Source organism: Urocitellus parryii, chromosome 4 (assembly GCF_045843805.1).
Source record: "Urocitellus parryii isolate mUroPar1 chromosome 4, mUroPar1.hap1, whole genome shotgun sequence".
In the NCBI taxonomy this organism is placed as follows: Eukaryota; Metazoa; Chordata; class Mammalia; order Rodentia; family Sciuridae; genus Urocitellus; species Urocitellus parryii.
In genome coordinates this window covers 168,129,746-168,143,455 of record NC_135534.1, presented here as the reverse complement: position 1 = coordinate 168,143,455, position 13,710 = coordinate 168,129,746, and the positions used below count along the sequence as shown (strand labels likewise).

The 13,710-nt window shown below is 39.8% G+C and overlaps 1 protein-coding gene across 2 annotated transcripts in view; it reads right to left on the bottom strand.

Annotated features, from left to right (window-relative positions):
* Tek (TEK receptor tyrosine kinase) overlaps window positions 1–13,710 on the bottom strand; it is a 109,709-nt gene that overhangs the window by 51,443 nt on the left and 44,556 nt on the right. For both annotated transcript variants that reach the window (XM_026387884.2, XM_026387885.2), the window contains exons 3-6: window positions 8,189–8,299; window positions 7,661–7,813; window positions 3,189–3,320; window positions 2,567–2,707 (exon numbers count right to left, since the gene is read on the bottom strand). In XM_026387884.2, coding sequence (XP_026243669.1) covers window positions 2,567–2,707; window positions 3,189–3,320; window positions 7,661–7,813; window positions 8,189–8,299 — 537 coding nt within the window. The remainder of the gene's footprint in view (window positions 1–2,566; window positions 2,708–3,188; window positions 3,321–7,660; window positions 7,814–8,188; window positions 8,300–13,710) is intronic.

Here is a 13,710-nt window from a genome sequence, read left to right as displayed (position 1 = left end):
TAATCTCTTTAACAAAAGATGCTGGGAAACTAGATAACCACAAGAAAAAAAATTAGATCTCCATCTCTCCCCATATACAAAAATCAACTCAAGGTAAATTAAAGACTAAAACGTAAGACCTGAAATTATAAAACTACTAGAAGAAAACATTCTGAAAATCTTTTGACACCAGTCTGGGCAATTTTGTTTTGTTTTATTTTGACATGATCCTAAAAATACAGAAAACAAATGCAAAAAATAGACAAATAGGATTGCATCAAATTAAAAATCTTTGACACAGCAAAGGAAACAACAGAGTTAAGAAGCAATGAATAGAATAGTAGAATGTATTTCCAAACTATACATCTGATAAGGGGTTAATATCCCCAATACATAAAGAACCCAACTCAAAAGCACGAAATTAATCTGATTAAAAATGGGCAAAGCAAGGTTAATGAATGGAGTTGGAGAACATCATCCTAAGCAAAGTAAGCCAATCCCCAAAACCCAAAGGCCGAATGTTCTCTCTGATAAGTGGATGCTGACCCATAATTGGGAGAGGGGGCGCATAGGGAGAATGGAGGAACTTTGATTGGGCAAAGGGGATAGAGGGGAGGGGAGGGAAGGGGAGGGAAGGGGAGAGGAGGAGAGGAGGCAGGGGAGCAGGAAAGATGGTGGAATGAAAAGGACATCATTACCTAGGTACATGTATGATTGCTCTTATGATACAACTCTACATCGTGTACAACCAGAGAAATGAATAGTTGTGCTCCATTTGTGTATAATGATTGAAATGCATTCTGCTGACATGTATAACTAATTAGAACAAACTTTAAAAATGCCCCCCAAATGGGCAAAGAATCTGAATAGACATTTCTCTAAAGATAACATACAAATGGCCAACATGTATATGAAAAACTGTTTGATATCCTTGATTGTCAGGGAAGCACATTTCAACAATGAGCTATCACCTTGCAACCTGTTAGAATAACTATTATCAATAAGACAAGAGGTAAGTGTTGGTGAAGATATAGAGAAAAGGAAATCCTTGTACATTGTTGATTGGAAAGTAAATATGAATAACAATGTGGAAATTCCTTTAAAATATAAAAAATAGAACTCTCATATTGTTTTAGTCAACCTTTTCACTGCTGTGATGAAAACACTTGGCAAGAAGAATTTTAGAGGAAGAATGTTTATTTTGGAGCTCACGGTTTTGGAGATTTCTGTCCATACATGGCTGGCTCCATTGTTCTGGGCCCAAGATGAGGCACAACATCAGGGCAGAAGGACACAATGAAGGAAAATAGCTCAAGAGCTTAAGGCAGGACAATCAGAAAGCAGAGAGACAGCTCTTGCTCACCAGGGACAAAATATAAACCCCAAAGGCACATCCCCAGTGACCTAAATCCTCCAGTCACACCCTATCTGCCTATAGTTACCACTCAGTTAATCCCTATCAGTGGATTAACACACTAATTAGGTTAAAATTCTCATCACCCTACCATTTCACCTCTAAACTTTCTTGCACTGTCTCACACATGAGCGTTTGAAGAACACTTCATATCAAAACCATAACACATATGATCCACTAATCTTACTTTCTGGAAATGAAATTGATATCTCAAAAAGGTATGTGCTCTCCCGTATTCCTTACACACACACACACACACACACACACACACACACACACACACAGGAGTAATATTCATCCCTAAAAATGATAGGAGATCCTGTTATTTTTGAAAACATGGTTAAATCTGGAAGATATGATGTAAATGAAATAAGCCAGGCACAGCAGGGCAGAGACTACATGATCTCTCATAAGTGGAATCTAAAAAAGTCAAACTCATAGAAGCAAAGTCCAATAGTGGATATCATCAACTGGGGGTGGGAGAGGGCAGGATGTTGGTCAAATGGTGCAAAGTTTGTTTTGCAGGATGAATAGTTCTGGAGATGTAGAGCATAGTAGCTGCAGTTAATAAACACTATATTGTGCATTTGAGATTTTCTAAAAGAATAGGTCTTAAATATTGTCATCACAGACACAAAAAGATAATTATGTGAGGGAACAGAGATGTTAGTTAACTTGATGACTGTAATCACCAAATGCTTGAATAAGGTCCATAGATGATAAGATCATAACATTTTCATTTTTGAACCTTGGTTTGGATATGACCCCAAAATTGATTTTTGTGGTTCACTGAAATACAACAAACACACACACACATCTTCCAAGATCTTCTTATTCAAAGACTGATCTAAAATTCAACAGAAATAGAAGCATCTGGAAGCTTGTTAGAAATGCAGAACCTCAGGCCCCATTCCAAACCTACCAAATCACAACCTGTGTTTTAATACAATCCCCAGGTGATGTGTCTGAGATGCACTTATGACATGCACAGTCTCTCGTTATGAAAGCATAATTTCTCTTGAATGAAAGCATCTGTGATTTAAACCCCTGTATCCCAGCAACAGATGGTTGACTGTGCTGTCCAGGTGGGTCCTACTTTGATTCCCAGCAAACTGCATCTCCTTTGTACACCAGCTAGAATGTTTTACCATCAAGGGAGTGACCGGTGCATACCTTCATTGCACTGCAGACCCTTCCAGCCTGTGGCACAGGAACAGCCATAAGGGTCTGGGAGACAGAACACATAGGACTTGCATCCCTCTGGTCCACTACACCTTTCTTGACAAGTTCTGCCGAATGTGTGTAGTTCACAAGCTTTGGGGGAACCAAAAAAAAAAAAGCTGATTGAGAGTCCAATTACAACTACTTGAAATGGAGGATTTTTTTAAAAAAGGAATCCCTCAGACAGGTGAACAGAAATGGTAGTCTGATCTCAGACTACTAGGCTTGGGCAGGATGAGCACACATTTATGGCCCATTTTACACACAGTCATACTGCCTCACAGACAGGATATCAAGGCTGCCACTAGGTTTCACAAGTTATACACTGCACAAACCAAGGTGATAACATTCACATTATAGGCATCATGGACTTGTGTATTCTTTATAGCTTTAGAGTGGCTGGTAATAAAGCATCTTTTGGAAAGGGTATCATTTTTTAATTCTTGCAAAGGCAGAATATAGACTAATAGAAGCCATTTAGCTTCCATTCTTGATGCCCAGATTTAGAATTCTAGATCCAATTAGTGATTGCTTTTTAAATCCACAGCTTACTCACCAAGGACGCTCTACTTACCCTTCTCACATGTCCTTCCCATAAATCCAGGAGGGCAAATGCATTCCCCAGTATCTTCATGGCAGACACCATTGTTCATACAAGCAGTACAGACACGCTGACATTCAGGTCCCCACTTCTGAGCTTTGCATCCTTTTTTATGAGAAACAAGGTAGTGGTGAGCAAAGTACAATCACTCAACAAACATTTACTGAGCACCCATTATGTGTCAATCATTTTAGTGGACATGGGTAAATGAAGATAAAATAGCCTCTGCTCCTCACCCTAATAGTCTAACATAGGAGATATATCTAAACAGTAACTAATGATAGAAACAAAGACAAGAAACACTAAATCTTATCTTGCAGGTACAAGAGGGCACAAATGAAAGCTTCCCAGAGGACATGGGATAGGAGTGGAATTTGTAGGCCCACCTTAGCAGCAAAAAACACAAGGTTGGAAAACGTGTGACAGGCAAAGGCAAGGCATGGGGAAAGAGTCTGGCATGTTCAGGGAGCTGCAGGTGCCATTAGAGACTGTAGCCTTAATTTTTAAAGTGTGGTCCCTGATAGGCAGCATCTCCATCACCAGGGAATCTCATAGAAATGCAAACTTCAGACAGATCCTCTACCCACAACCTGTTAAATGAGAAACTCTGATGTCAGCCTAGTAGTCTATGCCGAACAAGCCTTCGCAGTGTTCCTCTCGTATGCAAGAGTTTGAGAACCACTGGTCTTGAGTACATGAAGGAGGGATAAGGCTAAAAAGGAAGAAGCAGCCTAGGACATCCACCTCACAGCAAACAAGTGAAACAAGAGACACAAGCCAATCGCACAAGGATGGGGAATTCAAGAATCATCTTTCCTGGTAACTTCCCTCCAACACTTGGCTATTTTAAGTTGTTCATGAGGTCTGAGGTGACCTTCTTATATAAGGAACACCCAACAGGTCTGGGATGATGCTTTGCGGTCAGGAATTTGGTTTCATTTCTCATTTAGAAGGAATTAGTCTTTGTCCCTGAATGTTAATCTCACAGAGGTGAGCTTGGACCTGTGCCTATAGCGGATGCAACCTGACCATCTCTTATCACAAGAAAGCCTGGCTATCAGTATTCTAAAATAATCAGGAGAGATTATTCTCTCCTGTCAACAGAGACCATTTCTTACAGCCTTCCATGTAATAAAGCCACAAATTGTGGAAAAGCCAATATTTATATTCCTTAATAAAGAGAGGAAGGGTCTGCACAATTAATGGTTTCTCAAGAGCCAGACCACAGGCTATTTAAAATGATGGCAGACAGTGTACGTGGAACTGTCCTCCAGCCCTGTGCCTACCCACGGAGCTAACCCAGACTCACTGCTGATCCCAGAAAGGAGGAAGAAATAAAGCTTCAGAGGACAATAGGGTGATCTCTTAGGGATGGGGAAGTCAGGACTTTGTTGATAACCAACAAGTATGCAATTAGGCATCTGTGATTTTCTTCAAAACCTTGTGATTCTGTATTTTAAGATAACAATATTCCTGGCACAAAGAAAAAAAAAACTACTGTGAAAATTTTTTTTTGTCAGGGAGAAAATTTATACTGAAAAGAAATGCAATAAATGTAACCAATGTTATTTTTTAAAAATATTTATTTTTGTAGTTGCAGTTGGACACAATAACTATTTATTTATATGTAGTGCTGAAGATCGAACCCAGGACCTTACACGTGCGAGGTGAGTGCTCTACAGCTGAGCCATAACCCCAGCCCCACCAATGTTATTTTTAATACAAAATCTTTTAAGCTCCTAGTCTACAATTCATCCCAGAAAGATACTCTCCAGCTATATGAGGGGAACAAAAGCCTTTAGCTTCCCTCATTTCTTACTAAATATCAAAGAAATCATACCGGGGGAAATATTCTCAAATAGGATGATTTTGGCCCAATTCAAACTTCCTTAGATTGATTTCAGATATTAGCAGTGCTTCTTAAATAGTTTCATTAAAATTCCTTGACAGTATAAGGGGGAGAGAACACACACACTCCAGGCAATCAGGACATCAAAAATGTATTTTAAGTCTTTTGCTTTATCTTGAAAATTCAGGTGGGTTTCAAGTTTTAGTCTACACTAAATTTTATTTGTTCTCACATTAAAAAAAAAACCAACAACTTAAGCTCATCCCACTGTGATGTTGTGATATACTAAAAAATACTTAACTGGTCTCTGCCCCTGGTTCCCAGCACACAGTTCCTAAAATCCTTGGAATCTCCAAAGTGATGACTTCCCTGTGTATGCTAATGAGGTGACTGGTATCCAGGAAGCCCTAAACAGCTTCAGATCAGGAGCTGACCACCAGAAAGACCAAAGCATGATGTGAGAGTTGGGACACTCAGTACCACCCCACCCCCCCGCAATCTTCAGAAAGGGGGTAAGGGCTGTAGGCACAAGTCCAAGTTCATCAGTGTGAGATCAACATTCAGGCACAAAGGCACCAATGGCCAGTGATTCAAATAATCACACCTGCCTAAGGGAGCCTCTATGAGATCCAAAAAGACAGGGTTCAGAGAGCTTCACATTGAAAGGTTCCTAGAGGGTATCTGTGCCCTATGCATCTCTTCCTCGCAGTTGCTCATTTGTTTCCTTTGTAATATTCTCAATAATAAACTGGTAAATGTGAACATTTCTCTGAGCTGTCCTAGCAAATTAATCAAACACGAGAAAAGAATCTTGAGAAACTTTGATTTACAGCCAGCCAGTCAGAAGCACAAGCCATAACCTGCGGCTGGCAATTGGCATTTCAGGTGAGAGCAGTCTCATGGAACTCAGCCCTTAGCAGGTGGGATCTGAGGCCACCTCCACGTAGACAGAGTCAGAACTGAGTTAAATTGTACGATTCCCAGCTGATGTTCACTGGAGAATTGCTTGGCATACAGGTTTAGTGAGAACAGAGAATAGGAAAACCATTCCATTGTTTCCACTGTCAAACAACCATGTATCAAATCTGAAGTTTCTGATGTTCCTAGACAAGGTTCCCCATTTACCCCAGACTCTAAGTTCCTTGGGAACATGGTAGTGAATCAGACTAGAAACTATCTAAATGTAGTGAAGAAAATCATTTCCTTGCCATTCACATTTGTTTATCTAATTCTATATGTAATTCTGACTGGTAATTACCCAAGGGACAGGGATTTATATTGTTATACTCTTCTCAACACTAATACAATGCTTGGTCTAGAGTTATAATCGATACATTGTACTGAATGAATCAATTTACTAAATGAATTAACTTATTTATTAACTTGTGTTATCTTCATGAATCATAGATAGTATTCGGAAGAATGACAGCAGCTCATGCACTTAGACCTGAAGACCTGAATATTTAATATCACAACTAACCTAATTTTTTCCTAAGAGCCAGGAAAAAAATCCAGGACAAATCTTTTGCTTTCTGTAGATTAATTTCATGTAAAAATTGCTAATGGAAAGTCCCACTTCAATAGTTATAACAGGTAAAAAATGTTTTCCCTAGCTGAGTGTGTTGGTATACACTCCTGAAATTCCGGTTAATTGAAAGGCTAAGGCAGAAGGATCTCAGATTCAAGACCAGCCTTGGCTACTGAGACCCTGTCTTAAAATAAAAAATATAAATAACTGAGAATATAGCTCAATGGTAAAGCATCCCTGCTTCAATCGAAGGAAGGAAGGAAAGAAGGAAGGAAGGAAAGAAAGAAAGAAAGAGAGAAGGAAAGAAAAGATATTTGAGAGTTAAATGACCTGAAAAATGTGGGATTTTTTAGAAAACAATGTTTAACTAGAGGTTAACCTAGTTCACCCCACCCCATAGCAGACACTTTTCAGGGAGATTATCCTGCTCACTGCAATCCCCTTTTAATAGGAATGATTCTGCTATTCAAGTGTGAGCCCCTGGTGTCTATAGCATGTGGCTCCTCTCTTGCCCATAACCCCTTAATCTAGGCTGATAGAAATCAGATATATGTTAGGATGATCCCATCTTTTCTCCTGGGAATTCAAGATCTGAAAGGAAAGTACATTGTGGGAGCTAAGGTACAGTAATGGCAGCATCCTAGAGAGAAAGCACTCCCCATTCCCCCACCGCTGAGCTTTCCATCTTTCCTGGAACTTGCTTGTTGGTGTTTTTCATCAATTCTCTCAGAGTCTTTGCTGTCTTTCCAACCAATCCCTGTTTTTTTTGTTAAGTAACAAGAGTAGGTTTCCTCCCTTAAAACTGAAAGTCCTGCCGGGCACAGTGGCACATGCCTGTAATCCCAGTGGCTCTGGAGGTTGAGACAAGAAGAGCGCAAGTTCAAAGCCAGCCATTAGCAATGGTGAGGCGCTAAGCAACTCAGAGAGACCCTGCCTCTAAATCAAATATAGAATAGAGATGGGGATGTGGCTCAGTAGTTCAATCCTTGATACAAAAATAAAATAAAATAAAATAACTGAAATCCCTAACACTACACCATCACAGGGGATGGCCTTACAATCACTTACTCCGGACTATCAGCCTGGTGAAGGCCGATGTGAAGAGGTTTCCTCCTATGTACCTGGCGGAGTACACTCCAGCATCCTGGGGCTCAGCACGAGGCAGGTTCACTTCTAAAATATCAGGTACTTCGTGGCGAGGCACAGAGTGGATAAAGGAACCTGATGAGAGAGAAAAGCAGGAACAATAGGTTGTACTCAAACACTCCTATTTCCTCATCTATCCTTGCAATCAAACCATCTCACATTTTACATGGATGAATTTGGGCCTTATCATATGATGATGGTCTTTTATTATGTAGAATGTCATGCACATTCATGAGGGTACAGTGTGCATTTGAACCCCCTCCTTTACTTAGGTAACCAGAGAACCTAAGAAGGCTTCTATCAGCCAGAATTGAATAAACTTGCATCATCGCAGCTTTACAGCAAACATCTGCCCCTGAAAACCACAACAGGATGATGATCCAGTACATCATCTATGTTATCTGATGCCCCTGCACCCTGGTGCTGGAAGGAAGTGAAACATGTACTCACCATTCTTGTAAATCACTGCATCTTCTTCCTTAATTAACACCTTTCTGAAAGATATAGTCACATTATCTCCCCTGTCCACAGTCATAGTCAACGTAGCTGGTAGGAAGGAAGCTTTTGAAAGAGACGACAAATACCAAAAATGAGGTCACACATTTTCCCCAAGGAACAGCGGAACACCAAATTTCAAAAGATGAGACCTGGCATTTGCTAGGAGTCAGCTGGTTTTTATGATATGAAAAACAATGATGGCTACTAGATTTCCATCTTTCTTAAGATATGTATCTTTTTGAAAATTCTGAGGAAAGAAATGGTCATTTTTCTGTAAAAATAAAGGTATATACACACAATATATACCTTTATACATATAGATAATTTTCCTATGCAATTGATTGGAGAGGCAAGGACTGTTAACATCTAATACCCACCGAAGTCCTGACATTAACTATAAACTATATACTAATCATAAATCTGCCATTCTCCTCCAATTCCTACTGAGTTTCCTTAAAGTGAAAAGAACATGAATAGAACATGAATTTCCTCAAAATGAAATGAGAACATCTGCCACATGGCTTTCCCTTGGTCCTTGGGTATGGTGGTAGTTGCTTCTCAAACTAATTCTAATTCTTTTAGAGTGCTCCAAGCATTTCCCAAATGGAATGAGCACAATGCTGGACTAATGAAATATTGAACAGTAAAGGATGAAACCTAATATCTTATTTTTCTATCCTTTAATTATATATGTGTGAACTGACATAGTTATGGAACTGGACAGTACTGGGGGGAAATGGAACATTATTCTATCTTTGAGTTATAAATTCAGAGTCAATTCATTGAAAACTTCTGTCACCATGCCAACATTGGAATACAATATTGCCTGAGACCTTTGGGTTATTGGAAAAGAATATAATCTTCTCACATTCTCCCAGCTGCAAGAGTTTCTGAATTCCTTTAATTTATTCCATAATCTGCAGAGAACCCACACTCAGTGGAATGAGGAACGATTAACTTTAGACTTGTAAAATTAAACAGTGTAAAATATAAGGATTACCACTAAAAGAAGGGAAACAGTACATATAATTTTATTAAACATGGAGGGCAAGAGAGAATGCAAGTAAACAAAGGAATAAAATGAAAATACATAAAGCCAAAGAAAATCATGGTGGAGAAAAGACAGAAAAAAGATGGCAGAAGACATGCAAAATACATGGTTTGAAAAACTGAACAACTCAGAATGAATTAAAATAAATATGTAACCATGTACTATTTTCATGAGCTATACATTAAACATAAAGACAACTCAGGTTGAGAATAAGGGGATAGAAAAATATGTACTGAACTAACTAAAAGAAGCTAAGCTTTGCAACATTAATATAAAAAAAATTCTAAGGCCAAAATTTTTAGGGATAAAGATGGTCTTTACATGAAAAAAAAAAAGCAACAATCCACCATTCTAATAAGTCTCATTACAAGATGTCATTCTCATATCTTGTTCAGGAAGATACAATAATCCTGAAATTGTACACATACATAACAATACAGCTTCAAAACTCATGGAAACAAAAACTATTAAAGGAAGAAACTACAAGCATACTAGAAACTTTCAGAAACTTGTCAAATGGAAAATCACTATGCAAAAATATAGAAGATTTGAAAAACACCATTAAAATGTGTTGAATATTCATGGGATCCTTACCGCTGTTATCTCAATACATGTTATTTCTAAGTGTTTTACCTCCCTGTTAAGCACAAAGCACATCTCCATGAATAATAAATTCCTAGAAGTCAACAGCAAAATAACAAAACGCCCCAAGGTATGAATTCAAGAGTTTCAGCCAAGGGCCAAGATTTGAAGAATAGAGAGACTCTTGCTGAGGACCTTGTGCTTACTCAGCCAGTCATTGTGCCTTAGTTCTTGTTTCATCTGTGGCTTTCTGAAGGAGACTTGAGAGAGACTGATTAAGAGCTGGGCACACCTCTGGTTTAGACAGCAATCCTGTGAGGGCAGAAGATGCCTCTAAACCATGCTCAGAAGGACTTGGTTTCTCTCCTATTGTCCTTGGCTGTGGGCTGACCCTGCTAAGTTGGGCATAGCATACTGCCAGGACTTCTTTGGGAGGCCAAGTATGTAAATATCTTTAATGCAGATGACCACCTGGGGCAAACCCAGAGGGAGCGTAGAGTAGCCCTCCCATAGTATGAGATGCAAGACCTGGGTTTGAATCTACCCTCTGCCCCTTACCCATTCTTGAGTCACTTCACCTCTGCAAATCTCAGTTTTCTCATAATTTGGAAGTAGTAACATCTACTATAAAGGCTGTTAAGAATATTAAGTGGTGCGTGCCTATAATCCCAGCACCTTGGGAGGCTAAGGTAGGAGGATCACGAGTTCAAAACCAACCTCAGGAAAAGTGAGGCACTAACCAACTCAGTGAGACCTTGTGTCTAAATCAAATACAAAATAGGTTTGGGGATGTGACTCAGGTCGAGTACCCCTGAGTCCAATCCTCTGTACCCCCCTCCCCGCAAAAAAGAATATTAAATGATGGATGCCAAGCCCCTGAGGTGCTTATAGAATCCTTTCAACAAATAAATAGCAACAGTGCTGAGCTGATATTTGTACTGTGGATGTGAGTGGGAGCTTTCTTGATGGTGCTAAAATAAACTTGCTGCAGGGAAGGCAGCAGGGATCAGGGAAGGGGGAAACTGGCTTTATGGGGCTCCTTCTCACAGTGACTAAGTGCTTCATGAAGCCATTCTAACACATGAAATTCTGCTCTCTGCAAAAGGCTTCTGGGCTCCTGAGAGAGTTTTCCCCCCAACCATTCCATGCCATTTTTCCTTCCTATGTGGTTTGTTTATATTTTCTGGCCCTTTGTGTAAAGGTTATTTAGTTGACTGTGGGACCTCTCACTCAGCATTGTATTGAGATTCTCCAGTAGGCTCAACTCCAATGTAGTTCTCCCCCCTACTCTGTGGCCCTTTTTTAATTTCAGACTTTGTACCTTTTAAGCACCCTGCTTTCACACCAGCGCTCTGTTGCTGTCTAGTCCCTTCCCTCCTACATTCATGTGTCCAGGCTGACTGTCCTCTGCTGGGTTCTAATGAGGAAGGGCTAACCTTCATGTTCTACTTTGAGCTTCCTGATGCACAGGAGCCTGACTGGGGTTTAGTACACATATTGAGGTTGTGTGACTTCGGAGATCTTAAAAATAGTAGTGCCTACCATATACTAGGTACTGTGTCCTAAGCCCTTAAGCAAACTAAATCTTCATAATATCCCTATGAGACGGGTACCACCATTATGTTAATTTTACAAAAGAGGAAACTAAGCTACAGAGAGTTTAAGTAACCTGTTCAAGGTCACATGAGAGCTCGGGAGACCAAGGATTTGAATCGGGGAAGCTGGCTCCAAGGGCTCTCATAGATTACATAACATGAGCACTCAGAAGGGTTTCAAGTCCAAAGGGGGCTGGGGATACAGCTCAGATGGTAGAGTGTTCATCTAGCATGCACAGGGCCCTGGGTTCACTCCCCTGTACCATAAAGAAAAACTGGAGGAAAAAGTACACAGTAGTCAGTTATAAACAAAGATGTTTCTCATGGATGAAAAATAATTGATCTAAATTTCAGCTGTCTCCTTTAAATTTAATATTAGATCAATACTGATGACAGTAATACAGTATTTCATCCACAATTATTTTGTCACAACAGTTTTGTGAAAATAGCACGTCCTCAATTTACTCATGTCAGAAACAGTTAAGGACAGCACGTCCCTTACCAAAGGCCTCCTAACTGAATAGGTGAAGTTGAGACACAAACACAAGAGGTCCACACTCACTCCTTGGCACCAACTCTGCAGGCCTGCACCCTTAGCTCTCGTCACTCATGTCCATGTGCTGAGTTTCCTTCCTTCTCTTCCGCTTCTTTTCCCCACATCTCACCATCTCCTACTCATTCATGGGTCTCCATATGGATGTCTCTGGGGGCTTTGCACACTTTCTAGAATCCAGGTCAGGTGGCCACTCTCCAAATACCCTACCCTTCCCCCATCACATTCCTGCTCACAGTGAATGTCCCCTACCAGACTGTGTTCCAGGGGTATGTGGAGGCAGGACCTAGGGTGTTTTGAAAGGCAGCACAGTGATGGTTAGAGTTTGGCCTCAGGATGGGACCCTGAGTTTGCCTTCCAGGTCCAATGCTCACTAGTGAATGCATTGAAACAATGATGAGCCTCATCTATTAATGAGTCTTAGTTGTGCTCCTCTGATTAGCATAAATGAGATGGCAACATATATAATGTTGCCAGGGGAAATTTCAGGCACAGAAAAAGTATTCAGGAAATATTAACATTGCATCTCCATTAATATTGCAGCACAAGACAGACTCAAGAATAGTTATAAGATGAAAAAAAAAGAATGAATTTAATTTCAGGTTTTCCCATATCCTTTATGCTTTTAATGTGTTTATTTGTGCTATTTGGATACAGATGGTTCCCCTCCATCAAACTCACAAGTCATGTTTGGGTAGTTTGATGTTCTTAATGTAAAGCTATTTCTCAAATGAAAACAGGAAGGAAAAAAAAAAAAAACCCTGTGTCTTTTCTAATGGATTATTCCGAAACAGTTCTTTGGATCAAAATTTATTTATAACTTCCTACCCCCAAATGAAATCACCTGTGAGGTTTGAACAAACTGCTGTTGATTGTTTTGGATGAGGCCATTGATAAAAATGATTTGGCTATTTGGGATGTGTGAGCCAACTTAAGCTGTGTTTTGGCACATCTCAGATGGATTTTCCACTTCCTCCCAGATGCACATGTCAGCAGAAGTGGGAATATACTGAAGTTTATCCTCTCCTGCTGTGTCCCTGAGCAGGCATTTCTGAGTTCCCAGGATGTTTTACTAGGGAATGAATAGTGGCATGAGGGCAGTTGGGGAGGTTTTCTTGATTCACCATGATGGATATCACTTACGCTGTGCCATATCTCTCCTACTGGGTGGATAAAAAAGAAGAACCAGTTCCCCAATCTGAGAGGCTGTTATTGCAACTACAGGAGAAAACATGCCATATTTTTCCATTTTGATTAAACCTCTGCAGTTATGTTAATATGTGATATTTAAAAATTCTATAACTAAGTAGGAAATTAACAGTCCCACTAAATTATTACTCCAAGGCACCAAAATAAGAGTTGTTGAACATGTTCTGTGAACCAGATAATGCTGGTATTTTTATTTGATTCTTAAATTTGCTTATGGTAAAATCTTTATCTTCCACTCTTTTTCAAATAAGGAAAAACTACAACCCCAATTAAGTGATGTGCCTGAAGTCCTACCATTCAGTGCAGAGCTAGGATCAAACCCATGTCTGGCTGACTTCCACACTTCTACTCTGTCCCCTGGGTCATTTGTAGGGTTGTAGAATTGTTTTCTTATTTTTAAAAAAAGTGCTCAAAGTCAGACAGTTGTTATCACTGAGACCAATATACAAGGATATAAATGTGAGGGTTACAAATACAGGCTCTG